The following is a 27,565-nucleotide window of genomic DNA, read 5'->3' on the forward strand; positions in this document are numbered from 1 at the left end:
CTTGGGTAAAAAAAAAATAAGGCGAGTTCATGAATCCAGAATGCCTTCTTCTTTTGTTTGAAGTCTATAAAAACATAATTTACCAAGTCAAACCCTGGAGTCTGAGCTTCAGCTGTGTCATTTCTGCATTCTTGTTTTACACTGCTGCTCAGGCTGAAGTTAGATTAATGATCTGTGTGCTGAAGGACGACTCAGGACTGTGCCCACTCTCTGCTTTGTAGCATTAAGCTAATGTGGGCTCATCATGCAGACATAGCCCACAATTGAAATTCCCAAACTGTAACTTTACAGTTTCAGGGGAGAATTGCCTTTGAAAGGGCCAAATCCTGAATTTCTGATGACCTGCACACAGACTCTCTGCTGCTTTAAAGGGGACATATTATGGAAATATCACTTTTTGAAGGCTCTTTATAGGCTATTTGGGTGTTTGTCTTGCCTTCCAGCTTCCAAAATGTGAGAATTGACAAAAAAAAAAATCTGTAATTTGCAGGCTCCCTAAAATCCATGGTTTTACGAGCTGCTCCCTCAGTTGTCTGACAATGATGCAACTAGTTTTCGAATTTGCATAATCCCACCCCTACCTGGGACCAGTAGAAGGGGCGGGGCAATGGTGGTTTATTTGCATTTAAAGGGACAGGCACTGAAACCAGCCGTTCTGAACAGGGCTGTGATGTTTGATCCTTGGGGTATTTTGACTGAAGCATGTCACAGACATGTCTTTAAGACACCTGGGAACTATTTTAATTTGTGGAAAAGCAGCATAATATGTCTCCTTTAAGCGTCAGACAGTGCATCTAATAACCTGAAAAGTTCACTTTTTAGATCCTATATTTCCCAGCGCTGTGTAAGCTCAGGGGTGACTGAGAGATCCTCTGAGGACCCACAGTATCCATTTTCATTAGTCTCCCCTCGCTCCATGATGCTACTCTGCCCTTTACAACATCACAGCAGCCATTTCTGAGGCTTTTCCTATGGGCCTCTCAGCAAACGCCCTGCTCCTCTTTATAGCCGCCCAGAGAGACCGTCTATCCCTTCATCGCCCCCTCAAGCTCTTTCACAAACACTCCTATCGACTATGGAGGTGTCTGTCTCTCTATTTATCCCTGTCAGTCTCAGTGTGTGGGTTTCTGAGTTCACAACACACGCAAATCCATCAATCTTTGTAACTGAATAATCATCAGTCGAGTCTTTTATCAAGGAAAATAGCTCCAGTTCCTGAGGACTTGCAGCTTGTCTCTGTTTGATGTCATTAAGTCTGACAAAACAAGTGAGTTTCTCATCAGCTGTGCCAGTGGGACATTGATCAGAAATATGTCACCTTGTTTCTCGTAAATAACAATCATGAAGGGTTTTGAAAAAGTGGCAAAAAGAAAAAGTAGAGCAGCTGTTGTTGTGCTGTGCTGCAGCGAGATCGAGGTGCACACATCATTACTGTCCCTGCACATTCCTCTCAGACAGCGAAGAGGGAAATTACACATTACGCTTTGAGAAGAGTTTAAAATTAATTACTGCATATTGCAAGCGCACACAGCTTCATCCACCTCCTCCTGTGAGATTTCTCAAGGCTTAAGGGGAAAGACAGTAATGTTATATAACTCGTCTTGTACAAAGCTCTCCCTGCGTTACCAGACCAAAAAAAAAAAAAAAAAAAAGCTTTTTCACTTCTTTCATTTCCTGTGAGGTTACACCGAGATATGTCTTCGCTATGAATAAGCAGAAAATAGGTGTGAAAGTGACATTTACCAAACCTGTTGAGTTTACAGATGAAGACTAAGGCTCATCCTTCACTGGCTTTAGCACACAGATTAAACCAAAATCATTTCAATACTCATAATCATAATAATGGTGGATTAGAGAATCTTACGCCGTGGTCAATTTACTTAAGAAGTCAGAATTCAGAGCTGGAGAAAGACGTCACATCCGAGTTGACCACGTTCCAGTTGCTGACAAGTTGGAAAAGCTGCCGATTTGTTAGCTGTTGCAAGAATTGTTAACTAATATCAGCCGATAACACCACACTATGGGATAGTTTGAGCATGAAAGCCACATATCAACATGTCTACTGGTAGAAGTTGCATTATACTGTTGGTACGACTAATTTAACGACACAACAATAAGACTAAGTGGATGATAAACAGTGAAATCTACAGCTTTTATTCGCTGTTGATGCACAGAGCAGCCATCTTGGACTGTGAGTTCAGGGTTTCCAAATTGTAATTCCAACTTCAGGGACCATAAGACAAGGCAAGGCAATTTTATTTGTATAGCACGTTTTTACAAACAGTTTGTCATCATAACATCCTCTACCCTTATATTAGACCCTCACATCGACTGAGGAAAAACTCCACAGAAAACCTTTTTAACAGGGAAAAATTGGAGGTTACTGATGACTTAGCTGCGTGGGAAGTAGGAAAATATGAAAAATTATCAAGAACCAGGCTATTTTGATTTCAGTGAATTAGTGAATAGTTTGTCATTTTTTCAAGCAAAAATAAATGTTAAATGTTGTTTAAATGTTTTGTGTTATATGTTAAAAGAATTTGCTGCTTTTCTTTGTCTTATGTAATAACAGACAGAGAAATGAGGATTCTTTACCATTGGTTAAACAGTAAAAGTAAGTTCTGTCACCTCTGGCTTTAAAAAATGCTGATGGGCAGTCGATTTAGAGAAAATTATTATTTCATAAATTAAAAAATAATGCTCAAACAGATCAGTAGCTAATGAAAATAACTGCCTAAGTAGCTATCCATAGGCTCCAAGCATATGGATAGCTACTGTAAGTGCACTGGTTTGGTTCTGTTTGTTAGGACGAGTAAGATTAATGCCATTCAAACCTCACTGCGACATCTGAGACATGGAAGTCTGTTGTCCTCCATTAGACCTGCAGGACGGCAGCTCGAGAGGAAACAACCCCAGCTACAAACCGGGGTTATGGAGACAGATTGAGACGCAGGATAGTCTCCACACACTTAGGACGAAATTAACCTACAGTACAGCAAACAGCACTCTGGATTGATGCCCACATTCAGGTCTTTCATCATGTAGCCTACTAGTTTTAACTGCTTTGAACCCCAGAGAAGGTCAGATTCATGAGGAAAAAACTCCTTAACAATTAGCTCCACTTTGAATAACTGGAATAATCTGATACGAGGCTTGTTTCACTAAAAACGTATGAATGTTTTAGATTAATTCCCACAGCGTTAATGCACACAGACTGTATTTTTGCATGTGGGGGGAAACCATATCAGTATTATGTATCTAAGGTTGCGGCTTATCAAGGATGTTGACTTTCCTCTGAAGCTCAACAGGAAGTCACATTTTTCTGTTTATCAGTTGTTGAACCTCTGCCATCAGTTTATTTCTCAGGTTCCTTTTTTTTCTTCTTTTTCTTCTTTTGATGGAGAGAAGTTAGCAGAATAAGCCTTGGCACAGTGATCAGGTCAACATCTCAACACCTGCCTGCTTATGTGCCTTATAGCCTATATTTAGCACCGTGTGTGCGAAGTGGCAGCACAACAACAACAACAACAACAACTATCTTTCTTATCTGTATCTATCTCGCTCATGTGGAGGATGGTAAATTTCTCAAGAAACCTTGATAACTAAGAAATTCTCATTAGGGTTAACTGTGGGGTCTGTCTGACTATACAGTAGCTATAATCTGAGTGAGCGTGGTTACTATGGAAACAGAAACTTTTCATTTACAAAGACTGACTCAAAACTGAGTCCTGTTTGCCGGAGTGGCATGCGCCTGAATAAACAGCAGCACCATGGGAGCTATTTCTGGCTCTGGCAGGGCTCCAGATCAAACGCAGGACGACTCTGGAGTGTTCATCATGTGCATCTCATCCAACGCAGGAGCAAAACAAATGACAGAGCATGAATAGTTATAAACCACTTTTGATGCTTTTTATAGAGGAAAGCCCCAGCTGGTGGTGGACCGGGTGAGCAGATGTCAGGTCCAGGAGCTTTTAAACACTGTGACCACCAGAGCCATAGAAACCAAGTTACTTCATTTTAATGTTTGCATTAGATTGATCACTGCATCCTTTACTTAAAGGGATAGTTCAACATTTTTGGCAAATTGGTCCATTGCCATAATCGCTATAGTCATAGCAGTATAGGTTTGTTACCTTTAATTGTCAGTGCAAGCTGTTTTTAGAACGGCAGAGCAGAGCCGCGAGCTGCTCAGAGCGACGCTACGGAGGCTCATGGGATTTTTTGGTTTCCCTCATCAAACTCATCAAATACACAATCCAACAACTCCAAAAACGCTCTAAAACAAACTCTGTCTGGTAACGTTCTGTTATTATCTCATAGAGTGGTGAATGTGCAGGTCACAACTTGTCCACCAGAGCATTTTGGAGTTGTTGGATTGTGTATTTGATGAGTCTGATGAGGGAAACCAAGAAATCCCATTAGCCTCCGTAGCGTAGCTCTGAGCAGCTCGCAGCTCTGCTCCGCCGTTCTAAAAATAGCTTGCACCGACAATTAAAGGTGATGAACCTATGACTATTAGTCCATGAGCCAGACCACCAATCGCAATCCAAAGGGTGGGCAAATTCTTGTTGCTATTTTATTATTCCTATATATGTCCAGATTATTAATTGGTATGATAACCTTCGCACAAGAGTAGCTTAACAATATTTATCATGCATTCACTATTTTGACCATAAAAATGCCATATACACCAATTATGGCCATTCTCCGATGTTGCACATTTCATAATTTGTGTGCCACTACTGATGATTTACAGCGCCTTTGCAGTTGCAGAAAGGCCCTGCAGATAATATTTGTTTGCACCACTAGTTGGCGCTAATTCCACTGGGTGCATGAGGGAGCGAGGGGGAAAATCGGCTTTAATACTGCTGTTAGCAGGAAGTAGCAGAGGACTTTTGTGAAATCACATTATACAGGGAACATTTTTAATGGTTTATATATACATCCAAGGTTAAGAAGGCTAAGATGTAGTGAGTAAAGATGACATTAACATTATAGCATATTACATCCATAGGTTTAGGGTTATTTAGGGGGAACTGGGGCATTGTTTATTAGGCTGACTGCAGAGAGGAAGAAACTGTTCTTGTGGCGTGAGGGCCTGGTCCGGATGGACCGGAGCCTTTTGCCAGAGGGGAGGGGCTGGAAGAGTTTGTGTCCAGGGTAAGAGGGGTCAGCAGCTATTCTGGCTCTGGTCTCCGGGTCCTGGAGATGTACAGCTCTTGAAGAGATGGGAGGCTGCAGCCGATCACCCTCTGGGCAGAGTGAATGACACGCTGCAGTTTGGCCTTGTCTCTGGCTGTAGCTGCAGCACACCAGACTGACATGGAGGATGTGAGGATGGATTCAGTGGTGGCAGTGTAGAAGTTCACCAGCATCTTCACAGGGAGGTGAAACTTCTTCAGCTGCAGCAGGAAGTATAGCCTATCCTCTGCTGAGGCTTCTTGGTGAGGGAGCTGATGTTCTGCTCCCATCTGAGCTCCTGGGAGATGGTGGTGCCCAGGAAGAAGAAGGACTCAACCAGGGTCACTGTAGAGTCACAGAGGATGACAGGGGGAGGGCAGGTGGGTCCTTTCTGAAGTCCACTATCATCTCCACTGTCTTCAGAGCGTTGGGCTCCAGGTTGTTCATGCTGCACCATGACACCAGAGGGTCCGTCTCGCTGCTGTAGGCCGACTCGTCCCCATCAGAGATGAGGCCGATGAGGGTGGTGTCAGCAAATTTCAGGAGCTTGACAGACTGGTGTCCAGATGTGCAGCTGTTGGTGTACAGGGAGAACAGCAGAGGAGAAAGGACGCAACCTTGGGGGGATCCAGTGCTGATGGTCCGGGTGTCAGGGACATGCTTCCCCAGCCTCACGAACTACCGTCTGTCAGTCAGGAAGTCCGTAATCCACCTGCACATGGAGTCAGGCACATTAAGCTGGGAGAGCTTGTCACAGAGCAGAGCTGGGATGATCGTATTGAAGGCAGAGCTGAAGTCCACAAACCTGGCGATCCTGGCGTAGGATCCTGGGGAGTCCAGGTGCTAGTGGAGGGCCATGTTTACAGCATCATCTACAGATCTGTTGGCTCTGTAGGTGAACTGTAATGTCCTTAAGGTGGGTCAAGACGAGGCACTCAAAAGTCTTCATGACCACAGAAGTCAGAGCAATGGGTCTGTAGTCATTAAGGCCTGTGAGCCTTGTCTTTTTGGGAACTGGAACAATGGCTGAGGCCTTGAAGCAAGCTGGCACATGACAGTTCTCCAGTGAGGTGTTAAAAATGTGTGTGAACACCGGAGACACTTATACCCCTTTCCCACTGGCCAAAAAACCTGTTTAAACCCACAAACGCACCGACCCGCGTCAACCCGTTACGTCTGTCTGACTACCCATTTCTCCGACCATACATTTCTTCATTTTTGCGTCCATTAGTCCGACCTCCCATTTCTCCGACTTAAGTAGCCCTAACCCTCAACCTTACCCTAAACCTAACCTTAACACTGTAGAATGGGTAGTCGGAGAAATGAGCCGTCGGACTTTTCAGTCGGACTGATGTATGCTCCCCGTCGACCCGCGTCAAATGACTCTGCAAGCGACGCGGGTTAAAATCGCCTTCAATCGGCTCGGCTATGATCGGCTTGCAGTGGGACCACCAGACCCGGCTCAACCCACTAATTTACGTGATGCCAAATCATCAAATCAAGTCGCGTCTCACGTAGGCTACCAAAACAAAGCTCTGCTTGCATTCAAGACTGGGATTTGAAGATCAAAGAACACTGACCAAAAAAGATTGAAAAAAAAAGAAGCAACAGTCTGTTTAACTGACATGTTGTGCCGCGGACGTCCATCATAAGGCGGCCGCGGCAGACTCGCTGTCCTCCATGGCGGGCGGCTGGGGCATGACACGGTGTTTCTCGCACTGCGAATGAAAGCGGGGCGACTGGTTTATACGGGGGTTAGACAGACAGACCCGGCTCATTTTGGTCAATGGGAAAGGAGCCAAATGCCGATTGTTAGCGGGTCGACCTGCATTTAAAAAACCTGCGTCGACCCGCTGATGTTAGTAGGAAAACGGCTAGAGTTTGGGCCTGCAGCTTTGCACGGGTTCAGCTGTTTAAACAGTCTCTTCACCTCTCCTTCTTTGATTTGATTTGATTTCTATGATGGAGAGAGGTGTGAGAGGTGTGGGGGAGGGTGGCACTTGGGTGTGGGGCTGTGTAGGTGATCCAGGTGTGGAGGAGCTGTTGCTGATCGATGGCTGGTGGTCGAAGGTGTGGGGGATATCAGGTCTGTCCCATTGTCTTTCAAAGCAGCAGTAGAACTCGTTCAGGCTGTTGGCCAGGCGTAGGTCATTGACAGAGGGACACTTGAAATACTGTACTGGCAGTATGCTCCACATTATTTGTGACAGAAGGAGCAAGCTCTTTAGTTGATTTTAATTGTGTAAAAAATATTTGTTTGTTCTTGTTATTGCATGAAAAGTAAAACACTCTAAAGATGTTGGCTATTTCATGAGTATGTTCTAATTTTTATCACATTTTCATTCACATATTCCTGAGGTGAGTCTATTATTATTACAGTAGGGTCTTGATAAAAGGGAAAAACATCCTTGAAGTGATTTAGGCACTGAGTGGTCAACAAACAGCATAATACCGAACAAGCGCTATACACAGTTTTCAAGTTTCCACTCTACCGGTCCACCTATTCAACACATGATAACCACCACTAAGCTACCTGTTTGCAATGGTTATCATGCCAAACTGTTCACTAGAGATGTCTACCAAGTCAAAAAAACAATCTAGAAATTGCCCACCCGTTCGATTGCGGGAGGCCAATTTTGGGGTCTTGGCTCATGGACTATATAGGGATTATGGCAATGGGCCAATTTGCCAAAATGTTGAACTATCCCTTTAACTTTGAAATACCAGGTGCACACGTCAGTTTGTGCTTTGACAAGGAATGTTTTTGTGTGTTGAACTTTGTAAAACAGAAGCGGTCGAACTCATGGAGCAGCACAAATTAAATCTCTATTACTCAGACCAGTCAGTGCTGCTGCTGCTGCTGTCTGACCTTTACCTGTAAAATGAGAATAGCTAATTGTTTATTTGCCCTCTATAATACCTTGGTAACAGGTGCGGTAGACCTGTCATAGATATTTCATCACCATCTCATTGGACTAACTTTAGCAGAACAATATCGCTGTGTGCAGAGTTTAATGTTGATGTGTGATTATTGTCTGTACGTGTTCAATCAGACTCACTCTGCAGAACAAAGCTCATAAACTTCAGTGGGATGTTTCCAGCTTTTGTCAGATTTTATCATTATAATTGAGTTTCTTTAACAATATTCAGTACATGATAACTTATTTAATTGCATATTAAGTTGTGAAAATGAATTAAAGCTGCACTTATCTCTATTTTCATATCCACAATAAATGTAATATCATGAAAAATGTTGCTTATAGTGACAGAACAGTAGATTATCTTGATTTTACAGATCTCCTTTGCTTTAGGCATTTTAGCATTTTGATTTTCCATCACACAACTTTAATGTGTTGGTTGTCTATCACTGCTCTCCTCAGTTTTGTTTACAGGCATAATATGCCTAAATAAATAATAAAAACTCCATACAGCAACGTGGTGATGATAGTGGTACTGCAGCAGCTAAAAGTCCAGATATTTTTCTCAAAACTAAACAACCAGTGGATATTTATCAAGAAAACTGACATTTTGCTGTGTCAGTGTTGTCTTTTGACCGCTATACCTTTGAGCACGTGTCTACATCAACTGTTCTCAACCATTTTTATGCATCAACGGTTCATAACTGTTGCAGAACGAGCTTTAAAATGAGCATTTGTGCAGCAGAACAGGTGAAAAACTGAAAAACAAATAAACCAGAGAATAATTATTTACATGCCAAGTAATCAGTTTTCTGATTGGCAACAAAGACTAATGAGCAATCACAGCATTATTCACGCACACAGATGAAATGGAGGGGATGTCGCATCCTGTGCCGTTGAGTGACATCTTCTTCTTTGCGTTTGATCTCTAAATAGAAACACTTTTTTTTTCACAGTTACGGAAAGAGGCAGCGTGAGTGATCGTGTCATTTACTGTTACGAAGTGATTTTTAAAATATTTTTCATGTGGTCTCGAGTCGGCGAAAACAAAGAGAAGCCGTGTGTGAGGCAGGTAATGATGCTCTGGTCTCCTGTAGGGAGAGCACGGTGTCGTTCTGTTTGACTCACTGTCACTGTCACACTCGTATGAAAGCTACAGAGCAGCTGCAGCTGACGTCAGGGCTTCAATCTGAATTCTTCACTCCACTGATTCAATCCAGGGAAATTCAGGTGGTAAACGTTGCTATGAATAAAAAAAAGATATTCAATCTTTTCAGACCTTGCCGAGAGCTAAGTGTTTATTCTTCTTTGAATTTAAGTGTTGACATTTTTGAACTGAGTGCAAAGAATTTAAAAATGAGACTGACCCTGCATTGGTTCACTGGTTTTCTCTGGATCAGATTGAAATGGAAATCGAAAAAGAAAAACTGAGTGTGTCGTAGTGACGTCCTCTCCCTCCTCTCTTTAGATCTGCACTCCCGACCTGGTGGTGTTCCTGGCCTGCACCAACCACCGCTTGAAGGAGCGGCTGCAGAAACGAGCCGAGCAGCAGGGACGACCCGACGACAACCCCAAGGCCATCGACCGCCGCCTGACCAACTTCAAGCAAAACACCATCCCTCTGGTCAAATACTTCCAGGAGAGGGGCCTCATCGTGACGGTAAGGCTGGTGGAATATGTTTACATTACACCTGTGTACGTCTCCAGACTGTGGAAGTGTGTGAAGCACATCTGAGGTCAGATCCCGTCACTCGCATCATGATGGAAAATAGAGATGGGAAAGATGGTTTACGACTCCAGGCGTCATGTGTCAGCAGTCTGATTACGATCCTACAGGGAGCAGGACAAACTCAAACTCACAACACCGACTACCTGACAAATGATTTACTACAAAAACACTATTGAATTGAACAGGTAATATGGGTTGTTTTGTTTGGATATATACTTCATCATCACCAGTGAACTGAGACTGCACACCAGGAGCACTGAAACATTTCCCAGTGGCCTGATGGTCGTTCTGGTCGTGAACAGTCGACTTCACCGGCAAAAATGTAGCAAATCAGAATCAGAATCAGATGACGGATTAAACAAATCCACTTATCTGGTAACCAATGTAACCACAACGCTCTGTGAAGCACAGCCGGCGTCTTAAATCCGCAGCTGTTAAATGTGTTTATGTGGAAGCTGCAAGAAGAAAAAAACAAAAGTGCAGTTTGCACAGATGCAAAATAAGCAGCATTCAAGAACGCTACAGTTTGCTGGTAAAAAAAAAACAGTACATTTATGTAGTCACGGGGCGCCGTATAGCTACAGCACTCGTTTCCCCAGTGGCCCTTTGTTGTATGTCATTCCCCCCTTCTCTGCCTCCCTATTTCCTGTCTCGCTCAACCGTCCTATTAATTGATAAATTGAATTAAATTAAAAGAAAAATGTATGTGTGACCGACGTTGTCTGGCTTGCCCTGAGTGGGTTTTGAACCCAGGTCTCCTGCACCGCAGGCGTCGATGCAAATTGTTTCGCCAAGAGGTCAATGACCACTTGGCAAGTGGGTTTGCACGCTTTTTTATGGGTGAGTGAGTTTAACTTCAGTTCCGCTAACCGTCACGCGTTGTCACTTCTCCTCACTGGTACCTCGTAACTGTGGCTATACCCGCGGACCTCCGTTACATTTATAGTCATATTTCTGTGTGTATAATGTGTAGGGCTGACCCAAAAAAAAAGAAGCTTCGAAGCTTTGTTCGTTGCCATGGTAATTGATCATGAAGTCCGTGATCGATTGTTTGTTTTTTTCTTCCTTTTTTCTTTTTTGACACCGGTTCTCATCGGCAATTGTTACATTAAAATGAGTAGGCGACTTGGCATCCTGGAAACCTGCCTGATTTTGGAGATACGCAGTGTTTGTTTGCCATTACTTTCATTATTTCCGCTACGGTCGCACACCCCCCCGGCCGTCGAAGCTTCGATTTTATGTCCGCGAAGCTTTGATCATCAAAATATGATAATCGGGTCAGCCCTAATTATGTGGTCGTACTACATAACCAAGGTCAAGTGTGTTTACTGACAACAAAACAGGCTACAGTAACATAACTAACACAGTCTGTGCAAGACAGTGATGTTTTTGCCGTGTATGAGCGATATCAGTGACACCTAATGTAGTTCATGTCATAAACACGTTCTAATTTTTATATTTTGGATAAGCCTACTCCGCAGTTAAAGCAGAAGTGAGTGATATATTTGTGTTAATATAAGTCTTAAATAGTTATATCTTCCGACAGCAATCACTTACATAGAGTGTTTGGACTGAAACACGGGTCTCTCAGTCCCTCTGCTCTGCTCTGAGCCGAAGAGAAAACATTTATCGTATCCTACAGTTTTTATCCAATGAGGAGAGAGAACGGCATGCAGGGCTGTGTGTGCAGCCAAGGAACGCCGTGAATGTGGTGACGTAGCGACGAGGACTGTTATGGTGCGTTCAAGGAAACTCGTATTTTTCCGACCGTGAAGTCGTACCAGTTCGATCTGGTACGAGTTCACCGGTCGGAAGTTACGAGTGGCCGTTATAGTGACTTTCACCGGTAAAACAGGTCGGAAAAACACGAGTGGGTTGCCTGGAACGCTACAAAGTCGTAAGTTGTGACTTGAAGCTGTAATTTACGATTTCAAAAGCCTGCCTGGAACGCAGCATTAGCGAAAACGACCGGATCACTCACTTCTGCTTTAACAGAGTTCCCTAATTTATAACTGGAGTTTTAAAGCAGAAGTAAGCGATCCGGTCGTTTTGGCTAATGCTGCGTTCCAGTCAGGCTTTTGAAACCGTAAATTACAGCTTCAAGTCACAACTTACGACTTTGTAGCGTTTCAGGCAACCCACTCGTGTTTTTCCGACCTGTTTTACCTGTGAAAGTCACTATAACGGCCACTCGTAACTTCCGACCCATGAACTCGTACCAGATCGAACTGGTACGACTTCACAGGTCGGAAAAACACGAGTTACTGGTTGCCTTGAACGCACCATAACGTCTTGTCAGCCGACGGAGTTAGCAGTCCCCGCCCTCGTCATGGATCTATTGGTCCTCGTCCCTACGTCACCACATTCACGCGCATCCCTTGGCTGCACACACAGAGAGAACCGCCCCTTCATGCCGTTCTCTCTCCTCATTGGATAAAGGTTGTAGGATACAAGGAAAGTTTTCTCCTCGGCTCAGAGCAGAGGGACTGAGAGACCCGTGTTTCGGTCCAAACACTCTATGTAAGTGATTGCTGTCGGAAGATAGAACTATTTAAGACTTATATTAACACAAAAATATCGCTTACTTCTGCTTTAACTGTTCGATCAAAAAACAGGGTCAGCCAACAAGATGTGGTGGTCTGTGTGGTTCTGGAAGTGAGTCAAATTCTCGGCCTGAGTCATTGTCCCAGTCTGACACAGGTCGTCTAGTTAGCATAACTGAAGCTAAACCTCAGGAGGAGGCGCAGACCAAAACACCAGTCTTTCCAAACTGTATCCGCTCCGCTGCCGCTTCTTTCGCGAGCTGCCAGTCAGAGTCCTGTTGCTGTTAATTGGAGGCCGCTGGGATCTTCTTAGATTGTGTAGCTCGGTGCAGAGGGGGCATCGAGTTACCCCCGCGGTATGTGTGTGAGGCGGGTGCTAATAGAGCTATTGACTCCTGCAGCCAACAGGAAGTGGCGGCCCACGCTGCCGGCGGGAGTCTCATTGATCCGTCTGGGTCTCAGCGCTGCATCGTCTTCTTCACAGCGGAGGGGAAACACCAAAGAGCCGCTCCACTGTGTTACTGCGCCGCTGTGGATCGTCTTTAAACCAAACACACATTGGATCATCTCCAGAGAATCTCCCATTGATTTTAAAAAAGGAAAACGTAGCAGGATGTGTCTGTATAGTTACGTATTGCATAAAAGCGTTTCTTCTCCAAAATCTTAAAGCATCTCATCTATTTTTCATAATCTGCTCGTTGTGCGATTGTCTCTTTGTCTCTTTCCTCCTGCTCTCGTGTTTCGTCACAGTTCATGATCCTGTATACACGTTTGCAATGTTCCTGTTTAGCTTGTTAAAGGTTTCCCAGAGCCGGTGCCAGCCAGCAATAAGCCCATTTGTCAGAGGGCTCATACTGCTGGCTGCACATGTTTGTTTGTTTCTAGTTCATCTAATCGACACGTCTTCTTCACTCTGTTGGAGGAATGTGGGGCAGACCTGGGGAGAGTGTGTGTGTGTGTGTGTCTCCACATGGATGCTGCCGTTTGCTATCCGTCTGATTGTTGTGGTCCAGCCTCGGCCACGTGAATCTAGGTCACTCATGAAGGGAGGAAAAAGAAAATGTGCAGATTTTTAATCCCATCTGCCTGTTTATAAGTGATTACCTGCATTTTAAAGATGGACATGGAGTGTTGTGTGTCACAGCTCAGTTCTGGATGTTCGTCTTTATATCTGATGATGATGCAACAAGTTTCCGATTTAAATCATATATCAGAAATCATATTGGCCAGATACAGTATGGCTGAGCAAGACATATCGTCTTAGTCCTGACTGCAGCAGCTGCGAGTTTGAGTTCAATCTGCATCTCATTTCCCCTTTCTCTCTCTCTCTTTCCCTGACTTTCCAGTCTCCATTGTCCTGTCAGAATAAAGGCAAATTATGAAAAAAATATAGAGGAGCCTGGGGGCCATCTTGTCATAAAATATCATCGCGCACTTAACCTTTTAAAGCTCTGTATTAAAGTGAGAGGTCAAAATCTAAAAGTCATTCATTTGGGCACAAGAAGTTATTATTCAGTGTAATATGAAAATTGCATAAGTGTGATTTTCTGAGTCTAAAATTGAAGTGGTGAAAAGACGGTCTTCTCTTTTAGGCAGTTTTTCATCAAGCATTTCATTACTGTATTTGGTTCCATAAAATGTCAGAAAACAGCTAAAAAGAAAAGGTGTTATCTCCAAATGTCTCTCCAAATGTGTCTGAGCAATGGCACCAAAATGCAAAGACGCCATCACAGGAGAACAAGAAAAACATGAATTATTCACAGTTTCAAGCCTGAAACAACAACTGAATTTATGGTGCTTTTATTTTGAAAGTACATAAAAGTATAACCAGCAATCAGAATTGTGGCAAATGTTGTTTTCTTTATGAGATTTGCGTGTTTAATATGGTGTTTTGTTTCTCTTTAATGGAAAAAAACAGAAGTGTATTCCCAGCTACTTTAATTATAGTATTGAATCTTGGCTGTTCACAGTAGAAATGAGTTGTTCTCACAGTATGGCTCCTTCAGACTCTTCACAGCCTCCCAGACTCTCAGACAGCAGATACATCTATATTCACACTCTGAATGGTGATTATTATCACTTTATATTATTACCCAGCAGTCATCTGTGTCAGCCAGAATAATGAAAAACAATCCACCTGAGCAGTAAATATCAGTCACAGGTGAAGCCTCAGACACCTGTGCCCTGCTTTTTCTTTTCCGTCCATGCACTTCAGACGGTGTTTACTAAGAAAAGCTCCATTATAATGATAAACTTTATACAGTATATAGAGGAGCTCTGACAACAAAGGTTATAAAACAATGTACAGCAGAAGTACAGAAGGAAACAATATGAAAAACAAAGAAGGAAACGAGTCAAGCAGCTGCAAAGAGAACGAAAGAGAAAAGACTGGAGCTTCGTAGACGTCAGGTGTCGTGGATGACTTTATAAATCCCAATACTGACTCTAACACGTTCAGACAGGCAGCACGGGGGAAGTTAAGGTAACACGAGCCCATTTCTTCATACAGTTTGAAGCCCAGCAGCTGAATCTGAACAGTTAATGCCTGTCAGAAGCTTTTTTCATTAAGACAAGAGAAGAGAAACATTTAGTATCTTTAAAAAAAATGAGGCCAGGCCTAATCCTCTTTAACGGCTGAGCAGCGATGTGCTGATTAAAACTGAAGTTGAGATGCAGTGTCACAGATTTGTGGCATGATGTTTAACTGGACTTGTCATTTCCTGTTCAGACAGACTCTCAGAGTAAAATTTTTGTTTAAAGGAATAGTTCACCCAAAATTCAAATTGCACTCATCATCTACTCACCCTCATGTGGACTAAGGGCTGGCAGAAGTTTCAGAGTCCTCCGTGCCTTCTCTGAGTTACAGGGGGTCTCGGCGTAGCACTGCATGTCCATATGACGGTTGCAAATGGATACCAACTGTCTTCGTAACAAAAAGACACACCAAAAAACATCCAAATACCTCCATAGTGCTCGTATGTAATGTCCCTCTTGTATTGAAGCCCCGAAATGCGAGATTGTTCCGAAAAAAATTAAATAAGTCTATATTTCAAGCTTGTTTATAGCGGAAGCTCCTCTTCCTGGTCCATCCAAATCTTGGGCAATTTGCGCCGGCGTCAGTAATCGCACTGATGCCGGCACAATTTCGTATTTTGGGGCTTCAATACAAGACGGACATTACATACGAGCAGCATGGAGGTATTTGGATGTTTTTTGGTGTGTCTTTTTGTTACGAAGAAAAGTGGTGTCCATTTGCAACCGTTATATGGACATGCTACGCCGAGACCCCCTGTAACTCAGAGAAGGCACGGAGGACTCTGAAACGTCTCCCAGTCGACATGAGGGTGAGTAGATAATGAGTGCAATTTGAATTTTGGGTGAACTATCCCTTTAAGTTAATACAGATCCAGTGCACAGTCTGCAGGTGACCAGAGAGATTCACCAGGTGCATGTGAAACATCATCAGCATAAGAAGAGAAGAGAGAACAGGAGGACGAAGCTCTAAGAGCAGGTTCACTTTCTAAAGAGCAGTTTAGCCCAGAGACGAGGACGCTGAACTCTGCTGACATGCTGTGTCACTCAGACCTGACTCCACAATTTCAACAACACTCAGCCCCCTCCTCTCCCTCCCACGTCTCTGTGACTTGCTGTCGACACTCTCTTTGCACCAGCGACAGGGACTCTCAGACAAACAGCGTCACTCCCCCTTCACTCTTGGCCTCTTGTTTGTCAAGTCATCCCAATCAAAAGCTGACAGAGTCTGACACGCTGTTAAAACAACAACAACTACGACTACAACTACTGCTTGACAATTTATGTCAGCGCTGAACATTTCGGGGCGGTTCTTGTCATCAAACATCAGACAGAGACACAGTTAGAGACGAGTCAGTGAACAGAGTGAAGTATTCAGCACCTGAAGAGCCAGATATCAGGCGCTCCGGTGGCTCCACCCCATAATGCCTACTTTAGGGGCATAGGCTTTACTTAGTGGCCCAGCACTGAATCTGACTTCATTCTCATTTCATCCCCATCTCTCTCTCCACTGATTTCTCAAACTGACTTTTCACAATAAAAGCATTAAAAGGCTAGAAATATATTATATATATATATATATATATATAAAAAGAACCAGATATCTCCATCAGGAGTCGGTGGAGACCAAAATCAGAGCTAAAAGAGAAAGAATATTGGACGAGATTCACCAGAAAGCCAGAAACACAACAGTACTGTTGCTCATAGTTACTGTCGAAAGTGTTTGATAATAACAGGTTTGAAAGAACTGCCCGTAACCTGCCTTCAAAATATCACACATGAACATTTTCAATTGTAAAAAAACAATAAATAAAGTGGGGGGGGGGGGGGGATCACACATGATGTTTTTAAGATAAACAGTAGGTCAAAATATTGGAACAGGATTTATTATAAAGCAGTAAAATCTGCTCAGTGCACAGATAGATACGCCTTAAAACGAGCCACTAGGATTTCTGTAACTTTCTGATGTCACAACAAAGTACCCAACTCCCCACCTGGACTCATCATCCAGCTTTGCAGGAGTCAACCAATCAGAAGAGAGGTTCAGAGCCTCCTCTCCTCTGATTGGTTGACACCTGTTCAGAGAGGAGATGTACAATCACACTGAGATGGTTTCTGGCCCTGCAAACCACAAATAACTCTTTGTTTGGCTCAAAGCTTAAAATAAAAGTGTAAAACATGGGACCTTTAATTGCCAGTAACACCAACACTTCAAATTATCAGAGGGTCTTTGTTTCAGGTGTTTGCACCGAGGTGTGAAAATGAACAGTTTTCACACAGAAAATGTGCAAGAAGTCACTATAATAATGTTTTGTGTATAAACTTTCTTTCTTGTTCTGTTGTCAAAACACCAATTATTCTGTCTCTCATTTTAAAGAAAACATAAATACTATGCATAGAATTTCTGACAGATGCACAGTGACTGAGTTTAAAGGTTGGATTATTCCTGTTTACCCCGTGTTCTTCAGTAGTCGTCTCCAGAGAAGGACTCGATACTTTCTTGACTAATGAATCCAATAAACGTCTGAAGCTTAATTGCTTTTTGCACTCGGCTTTTGTGAGAGAGCACTCCTTTAATTCCAAATGTCAGGTTCAATATGGGAACAACTACAATGACACATTACTCCACAAAGTTGAGCGTGGTTTGGAACGACGATAGACACGTCTGCAGGTCTATTAATTCTTGATGTTTCATCATATCAACTCATCCTACCTCCGTTGCTGTGACGACGTGTTGTCACCCTTTGAGCTTCTCAGTGTTTTTACGTCCGAGCTCTGTGCGTGTCAAATATTGACATTTTAGTTTTTGGGGTGAAAAAAAAAAGTGACGCACTCTCAAACAAAGGCCTGCGTGTTTGTTTTTATCATCTACACTGACTCAACTTTAAATAACACACACAAACACACACACAAACACACACACACACACATCTCCACAGTGAAGCTAAAACCGGAAACTGCAGCGAGGAGAGATAATTGTTTGTTGTGGTCTCTGCTGAAGCCGTCTCATCATTCTTGGAAAAAAAAGCAGAGATCTAATTAAGTATTTGCTGATTGAGATCAGCTCCAGCTTCGGCCCCACATGCTGCGCGACGCCACACAGATACACCTCACTCTGTCTGTCCTCCAGGTATTGGTTCGTTATTCCTGAAAAACACATGAGACGCAGGCAGCTAATCAGTCTTTGTGTCAAAACAACAAAAACACAAAAACAAGATCCAAATTTCACGATACTGTATATCTGTCTTTGAAGAGACAACCTTCAGTCATTATTAAACATTAATTTGATCCATGTGAGTCTGTATCATACCTCTGTTTGTTTATATCTCATCTGTTTTCTGACAAGTTTGACCTGCACAAAGCTTCATAGAAAACTGGAATTTGAAATGCAGCTATGTTGCAATAGAAAAACATACAAATAGACTCTCTCTCCTCATAAGAAAAACACAACACAGTAAAACATAATCTGCTCAGTGTTGTGATAAATCACTTCAGTCAATCTGCTTCATCTGGACTTTGTGGCTGTACGATCATATGTGACTGAAAGGAAACAGAAAAGCCGGCAACTGTCGACACATTTTGATCAAAATGCCTTCAGAAATCACGTAACAATATGTTGTTGTTTTTTTCCAATTGACAACGCCCAGACAGGTCATCAGTCTGTATACATGTAAACAGCAACATAGGCTGAGACTGAACCCAAAACTGAAGTAACAAAAACTGCAGAAACACACTGTTTCCAGTCTGGTGCATGACTAATTCTATGTTAATTTCCTCCTTCATGGCAACTGTAGAGAGGTGAATCTTTCTACAACTCACTCATTTCACTTTTATTAAAGCCTTAAAGAGGATCTATGCTAGATTTTTTACCTTTATTAAATTTAAATGGTTAATTTATTAAACAGCTTTGGAGTTTGTGATGGTTAAATGACTTGTTACAGGGAGAATGGAGGCTCTCTTCCTTCTACGTGGCGTCTCTTGGCCTGAAAACCAAAAACCTTGTAAGACTGGTGCCTCTGACCAGATCTGGCCTCAGCAACACCGTAATCCGTAATTTCCGCTCCGTTTTCGTTCCTGTCGGCTTTGTTGAAAACAAAATGCAGAGGACCAGACTTGCATCGTTTGCTTTTAAGTTCTGTGAGTGTGTTTGACACAAGCCGGCATTATGCACCAAAGTTGCAGCTCCACTTGTGAACCCTCCTCTTAGTTAGGCGGCATCGAGAACTGAAAAAGTTGGACCCATTCTGAACTAGGGGTTGCATGATTTCAGATTAATTAAAGTCGACTGTTGTGAAGTCGAGTAATATTCCTGTCATAAATAAAATCACAGGAGGAGGGAAATGCTTTGCAACAATCTGTTTTCGCTGACAGACAGCTCATGCACAGAAATGAGTCCACAGAACAGCAGGTTTATAAACAACAAGCTGTAAATCAGTTTTTTTGTGTAACATACACTCATATATAGTAAGTGCAAAAGAAATGACTGTAGCCTACTGTCTGTATTCATTTATTATTAATTAGGGAGGAAAACGACACACAGGCCTCGTCACCATCACAGTCCTGCTCAGTCACAGTTTTTGGTTTTTGATCCTGGTTAGTTGGTTGTTGTTGTTGTTGGTTGTTGTTGTGCGCGACGTTAAGCTGCCTATACGAGCAGAGTTTTTTTTCTTCATTTGTTTAATTGCCTGCTTATTTGGCTGCGGTGGTGCACTAGTGTGGTTTTTTTTTCAATGAAACGCGGTGCGTTAGTGTTACCACACTACATGCACAACTTTTTTTTTTTCATCAACGATCCGTGGAACACTTGCATGCCGATCCGTGGAGACCCTCACCTAGAATAACATTAATAACCAAGTTTACCAAGGCCGTGCATTCAGCTATAGAAGACAATTTAAATAAATTAGGGTGACGGATTAGTTTCAGTCTGCACATTCAAGCTGTTGCTTCAAGCTGCTCTCCTCTTCTACGTACTGCCAAAATCACAACACAAAATCACAGCAAATAGTCGACGTCAAGCTCAAAACGTCATTGTGGAGCAGTAAAATCGACTAGTCTGTGCAACCCCTACTCTGAACCACAACGTCTGTCTTTATTTACAGTTTGTGATCAGGTCACACAACCTCGCACACTCACATTCACAGCTATGAGGAGTCACAGATTGATGTGCATAGGTGCTTTTAGGAATCTCATGCCTTAGAGATCAATGTAACAAAAACACAGGAACTTGTTTTTCATGAAAGGGACCCTGTGCAGCCCCTTAAAATTGTAGGGGTAGTAGACAGGTTCAAATATCTAGGTACATATATATTGATTGTAACCTAAATTTCAGTGAAAACACAGACTATATTTTTAAAACCGGTAACCAACGTCTCCATCTACTGCGCAAGCTCAACTCCTTCAGAGTGAGTAAGCACATTATGGAAACAGTTTATAAGAACCTGATAGAGGGCATTCTAACTTTCAACATGGCAATGTGGTGTGGTAATCTAAACAATATAGGAAGAAGCAAGCTGCAGAGAATAGTAAACCTTGCCTCAAAAATCATAGGGACAAGACAGAAACAATTAAGTTGTATGTACGAGGAAGTGCTTAGGAAAAAAGCTGTCAAAATAGCAAATGATCCCTCTCATCCACTCAATAGGGAGTTTGAACTTCTTCCCTCTGGTAGACGATACAAAGTGCCAAGGGCAAATCGTAATATTTTTTTTAAATTCCTTTATTCCTAATGCCATTGGGGCACTGAACACCATGCCCCGTTGATGTGTTGTAATGTAACTGCCACTGCTGTCCTGCTGAAGATGTCTGTGTGTAAGTGTTGTTGTTGTCCTGCTTGTTGTTGTTGTTATTGTCCTGCCTGTTGTTTTTATGAGACCAAAAACAAATTTCCACATCGTGGACAATAAATGAAACTAACTAACTAACTAACTAACTCAGTGACATGCAGTGCTGCTGACCACTGCGTCCCCGTGCCGCCCACACACCTGGCAGCAGACACACAGAAACCTGATGTGGCACAGCTGTTCCCATCAGCATGTGTTGATGTGTGTTTTGTCATGATCAGGTAGAAAACATCTACACAACATTTTCCCGGATGCGTCGTGGTGCAGCATCAGTTTTGATTATTAGGAGGGAGGGAGAGGGAGACAAGACAGGTCTGTTTAGTGTTGAGGACACTGACTCACTCAGACAGCGGAGCTTCCCCGTCCGTCCTTGGAAAGTGACACTCTCTCGTCTTGTGAGAGTAAATGGATTTCACAGAGCTTCTCTGTGTCGGCGTAGCAGCATATTCACGATACAAAGAGTCCACAGACACTTTCTCTGACATGTTGAGATGTGAAGGTGAGCTGCGACTACACTGATGGCTTTTTTTTCTTTCTTTTTTTTTTTTTTTGAATACCACACTCTCCAGGGAATCCTCAGTTTGATCCCGTTCGCTCCTTTTCTGCAGGTGTACCCGAGGGACCAGCCTCTCTTTCTTTTTCTTTTTTTTTAAAGGCTGTTACCATGGAAACCCCTGGAGGAAGTGGTGGCAGTGGTTGGTGGGCTATCCTTATCTTACATTTGTTTGACCTCCACTCGGACTCGGTGACATTAATTTGTTTGTTTGTTTTAGCTTCCTGCTGAGCATCACACACCTGAGACTGAGATCAATTACAATCCAGTCTGTTTACATTCACCCAGGGGTTTTTATTGTATGTGTGTGTGTGTGTGTGTGTGTGTGTGTGTGTGTGTGTGTGTGTGTGTGTGTGTGTGTGTGTGTGTGTGTGTGTGTGTGTGTGTGTGTGTGTGTGTGTGTGTGTGTGTGTGTGTGTGTGCGCAAGGTCTCAGTTCAACCAGAAGGGCGACAGAGAGCAGATTAGGCAGGAGGAGTCAATCAGCTTCTACTTCATTCACAAAGCAGATTCTTCACGGCCAATTTGCCGCCGCCGTACGTGCAAAAGGAGGAGACGGCCGCCGACCGCCGGATAATCTAAAGGAGACCGAGCGCCTGAGGGAGAGGCTAATTAATCTGGTGTTATTAAAGCTGCTGGTGTGTGTGTGTGTGTTGAATACAAAACAACCCCTGAGCTGAGTGTGTGGAGCTCCCAGGACCTGAGCTCATCTCTGATGTTTGATCTCATAATGAGTCTCATTGTGGACGGCGCAGCAGCTTAACTCCGGCCCAGCGTGTCATTTCTTGTCTCTGATGTCATAGGTTAAGGTCGTGACTTTTTGTGAAGCCTCTGTCTGCAAACTTCAAAGATATAATTCATTGATCTATACAATATATACACTACGTCCCTGCGTTATGCACACAGCCATTAGAAATAGGCTACCACACACACCCACATGCAAACACACATTTAGCCTACCCGTCACCCATTCCCTCCCATTATCCCCTCCTTCACATGATGCTGCTAATGAACACGTGCAACGGCTTCAAGGCGACTGCTGCTGTGAGAGAAAAATCACTTAAACTTGTTCTATACTTGTTTATTATAATGTACAGAAGTGTTTTTATATCTCAGATTTGTATATATTGTAGATATTTGAATTAATTTTTGACCTTTTTCAGCTTGTGCCGCTGCATGTGACTGCTGCCAAACAAAGATTCATTGTAATTCAAGTGAAACAAAGTGTCTGTCATTTTATTTATAAAGTTATAAAGTTCCTACCAGATTTCATAACAACACATATTTCATTTACAGATACAAGTTCATTAAAGCAACATAGAAATTGCTTTTCTTAGAAATATCTGAGGATTGTTTTATTCACTGGGACGTTTAGACTTAATAGAATATGTAGTTTATGTAATAAATGGGTTTAGGATCATATCAGGATTTCTCTTTTCTGTTCTTTTTTTTCAGTTGGATGCCGACCGAGATGAAGAGGAGGTTTTCTGTGACATCAGCATGACTTTGGACAACAAGCTGTTTCCCTCCAAAGAGCCTGCAGCCGGTGAGTCGAGCTCTTATTTTATAAAACATCTCAATATGATTAAGGCAAAACACATTTAAAAACTTTAGATCTTAACCTCAGATAAACTATCCTGGGAAATATTAGGGATTTCATCAGGCCACTCTTGGCTATGGGAGACTTGTACAGTGAGTGTGGGCGACATGAGGGAAATTTCAACAGACATCTTATTTAGTTTGACATATTATTGGTGTGGGATTACTGTGGGAAATAAAAAAAAGAAAAACAATTTACACACGTTGGTTGTTATGCTGATAAAAAGACAGGCTGTGTGCAGTGCAGTTGTAAATGAATGCTGTGTATAGGCACTGTTAATTATTAACTATATATAGAACTGTAAACAGTCATGGGAAGTAAAGTACATAATAATATTAGTGCAGTACAGTGTAAAGTGTCATAAAATGGAAATACTCACTAATTCAAAGGCAAATGTTGTTTTTACTGCATGACATTTATTTGATTACTGTAGTAGCTGTTTAGATTTAGATTAGCAACACATTAAATACTCAATACATTTTCTAGCTTAAGGAAAAACACTGCGCTTCCCTGGAAATACACAAACTAAACAGCAGTTTATTAAGTACTGATATATTTTTTATTTTAACTTAAAATGTGAGTTTTACTTGTAAGAATATTTCTGCAGTGCAGAATTGCTATAAAAGATCTGTTTACTTCCACCACTGTGCAGTACTTAGTGTATTTACACAGGCAGCAAGAAAGATTTTGCTAAGATGCCACAACAAATAAAAAAGAAAGAACGTAATATTGCAACAGGTGTGTTTACATACAGTAGCTATATGTATGTGCAGAAGACGTTCATGACAGCAGCTCTGGGCCAAATAATGATGAAATATGATGCAATCATCATCATCTCTGAGCTCCTCAGCATCAAAACACCTACAGTCACAGTGAAGAGCACCAGGAGGATTTTACTGGCTTTGAACAGCCACAGTGATGAAGGGCTTCTCCAAAACAGTCCCCACACACACACACACACACACACACACACACACACGAGTGAAAACCAAAAACATCACCCACCAGCTCCCTGGTTACCACAAGAGTTGGCATGGCAACTGGTGAAGCAGGGTTAGCCACGCTTTGTGAGAACCACAGACTCAACAAGGTTAGAAAGAGTCTTTGATCCTCAGATGGAGACGACCAGTTTGTGTTATGTAAAAAAAATAAAAAAGAAAAAAAAATAAAAAAGATAGATAAATAATAATAAATAATTTACCATTTTTCAAAATTGTCCCAGACAGTTTTGTGTTCATCGCCTTCAGCCGAGGTCTGGCAGACACAGCCTCAAGTCTCTTTAGAAGATATGATCGGTCGGCAGGGATTTCAGAAATGATAGCGATCATAAAAGGCTTCAGTGAAAGGGGAAAAATATATATATATATATATATCACTGCTGGCACAGAACTGAACTGGCAAAAAAATATATGCCTTTACTTTTCATGATATAAACTTGTAAATGTGCCTACACAGCATAAAAACCTCTTGAAGTGTGAAGTCAGACTCACAGCGGAGAATCCTCTGCCTCGGCTGAAACACAGTTTTTGGTACGATATCTCCTGCTCTCTGTCGACTGGGGGGAAAAAAGTTGAATGAATGTTTCTACTTTGTAGATATGTCGTTATACAGACTGGTGACTGATATCTGATCCATGATATACTGTATGATCATTTATCACGCTTTTTTTTTTGGTTGTTAAAGGAACTGTTTTAGGAAATACACTGAATGATTTTCTGTTGGAGAATTAGACGAGAAGATCAAAACCTCTCTCATGTTGGTCTGTAAAACATAAAGCTGCAGCTGCTTCTCTTTGCACAGCACAGAGAGGATCTCTGGTTTAACTTATTTATAAGAGGGCAGCTTTATTGTGAGAGCAAATAGGTTTAGAGCTGCCGGCGCTCCAAGTGAGGAAATAAAATAACAACAGTTTGTATTATCCAGTTGAAATATATGAAAATTATTAAGCATTTGAAGATCATCACTAAGAGAGCTCATAATAGTCAAAGTCATTTATTGACAATTAGGGTGCACTGATTGTTTTCCAAACTGTCAATCACACTTTAAGTTATGGGCAAGAAAAGCTGCCGGTGATGAATTAAATTGTTAAAACTTTATTTGCGATGTGTTTACACAGAAAATAAGTTGGTCTGTTTTACTGTGAACTGAGCTCTGGTTCATGAACAAACAGCACCACACATTTAAAACAAAAAGGAAAACTAAAGGAAACTAAAACTCACTAATTAATGAATATTTTCAGTGCTTTCTTTAACTTTTGGATTCTGAATGATGCTCGATCTGTTAATATATTTATGTTTATACATTATACTAAGGTCTGTACATGTTTATATCTTGAGAGTGTGGGTTACAGCACATTTAAAGGCACCTCGACAAATCCTCCTCATCTGTTATTGGTCAGGTGGATGACATGTGACCTGGAAACAGGAAAGTGCTGTCGTGACGAAGTGTGGAGTAAAAGAGTAAAAAGCTGCTTTTAGTTCATCCATCTCCATCCAGCTCGTCCAAAACTGATCCATACCATCACCAGTACAGTAAATGATCAACTCCAATCCAACTCAACCTATAGAGAGACACCTGTATCAGCCATTTTCAGCCATTTTGCTTCAATGACCTGTCAAATTATCTTTAATTCCCATTCGATGTGGAAAAACAATGGCAAAACTGCTTTGTTGACGCTCTCAATGTCGGGAACGGTCTGGAGCAGATTCACCACAACAGATTCACTCAGCAGTTTGTGTCGGGAGGTGAAGAATCAGAACAGGAGAACATACGGCACGAGAAGTTGGAGAGCTGCTCAGGAAGCTCATGATGGACGATGCAGAGATTATTACAACTGCAGCTTTAATATTATAATATCAATTACGCATATTTTGGTGCTTTGACTGATTCATATCAAAGTCAAATAAACCCTGCAGATCATTTATGGAAAAAGTTTTTCAGCTCATCTCCAGAGTTCATAAAGGCCGAGCACATAACAGGATGGAGGTTCACATCTCTCTCTCTCACATCCTTGACATCGAAATTGGCTCGTGCTCAACTCAACAGCTACCTGACGCACTTCTGCTGTTCTCCTCACACTCAAGAGCAGTCAGCTTCATGACAAAAACACAGAAATACCAAACAGATGGAATAGAAGTGGGGGGAAAAAAATAGAATAAATCCTGTCCTGCATTAACTCCACTTGAGTGACAGAGCCTCAAAAATAAACCGTTTGACAAAAGAGAATCGTTTAAGCTCCGTTAACTGATCGCTCGCTGCCGGAGAAGAGACGCTGAACCTTATTAATGTTCACCGACTCCTACTGAACCGTCATTATTATTGTTCTTAAGATAATGTGTCACTCACTCTTCTTCCAGCGAGGAACGTCAGTGATTGATCTTTTTTCTCATTTAGGACAATAATTGGCTGCGAGAGCTTCCCATCGACGGTCCACTTACTGTACGCAGCGCTCGTCATGAACCCGCACTGTGAGATGTGTTTAAGAGCATTTGTGGAGATGTTCTTTCTTTCACGTGTGTTTTTCCATAATGGAGTTTCACAATAGGTGGAATAAAAAAAAGAAACAAGCTCTCCTGAGTGGAGAGCAATTTGTAAGGACCAGTGAAAGGCCTCAGAGATCAGGTGACGTCGTTACACTGCAGAAGAAACGGAGGAAGGAAAAAGCTGCAGGAAGCAACAAAAAAAAAAAAGTGAAATTTAAAAATAGATCGGTAGTCCTTGTCACGGCAAACCCTTTGAGAGAGATTGCCTTCAGGTCCATGTGCTGCTGCTGCTGCCAGCGTCCACATCTCTGGAGCATCCATCCTCAGGCTGTGATTATCGCAGCCTGCATGGGCCACCTGACATCACAGGCCTCAAACGGTGACACAAAAAAAAAAAAAAACCTCCATACTGTCATCGCTCAGGATGAGATGCACTCTGACAAGCTGCTGACTCTTTAAGTTGTGAACTGTAGAGAGGACACGGGGTGGTGGTGGTTGTTCTTCTTGTTCTTGTTTGATGTTTTCTCTGGTGGGTTCTCGTCGACGCTTTCAAGTAAAGCAACTAAGGCTCCCAACCTGAGAGGATGCACAACTGTACAGTATATTTAAAAAACTGAAAATATAAATTATGTTTTTGAATGAAATTATCTTTAAAGACATTGAAAGTGTTTTAAAAAAAAATGCAAACCCTAACCCCTTAAAATTAAAAAGAGGTGGAACTATTTACACTGAAGCACAAGTCTCTTAGGAGAAAAGATAAAAGCATCTGTCAAATGAGTAAATGTAGATGTAAATATACACTGACTTTATGAAACTGCTCATTAACACAAATATCTAATAGTTGAATCACAGCTCATTGCATCTAGTCACGTAGACATGGTCCAGATCTTCTGCTGAAGTTCAAACTGAGCATCAGAACGGGGGAAGGAAGGCGATTTAAGAGACTTTGAACACAGCATGGTTGTTAAAAAACCAGACAGGCTGGTCTGAGTCTGTTGCTGATCCACTGGGATTTTCACACACAACCATCTCCTGGATTCACAGAGGAAGTTGGAAAAGGAGAAAAAATATCCAGTGAGCAGCAGAGTAGAAATGCCTTTTTGATGCCAAAGGTCAAAGGGTCAGAGGAGGATGGAGAGACTGGTTGGAGTTGATAGAAAGGTAACAGTAACTTAAATAACCACGCAT

At 42.2% G+C, this 27,565-nt stretch overlaps 1 protein-coding gene across 1 annotated transcript in view; it reads left to right on the forward strand.

Annotated features, from left to right (window-relative positions):
* Positions 1 to 27,565, forward strand: part of ak5 (adenylate kinase 5) — a gene marked incomplete at its 5' end in the record, with an annotated part of 99,675 nt that overhangs the window by 27,226 nt on the left and 44,884 nt on the right. The window contains 2 exon segments of the mRNA XM_083991702.1: positions 9,568 to 9,759; positions 22,751 to 22,841. Of these exon segments, the coding sequence (XP_083847828.1) occupies positions 9,568 to 9,759; positions 22,751 to 22,841 (283 nt within the window).

This window comes from Trachurus trachurus (assembly GCF_905171665.1).
Source record: "Trachurus trachurus genome assembly, chromosome: 17".
Lineage (NCBI taxonomy): Eukaryota > Metazoa > Chordata > Actinopteri > Carangiformes > Carangidae > Trachurus > Trachurus trachurus.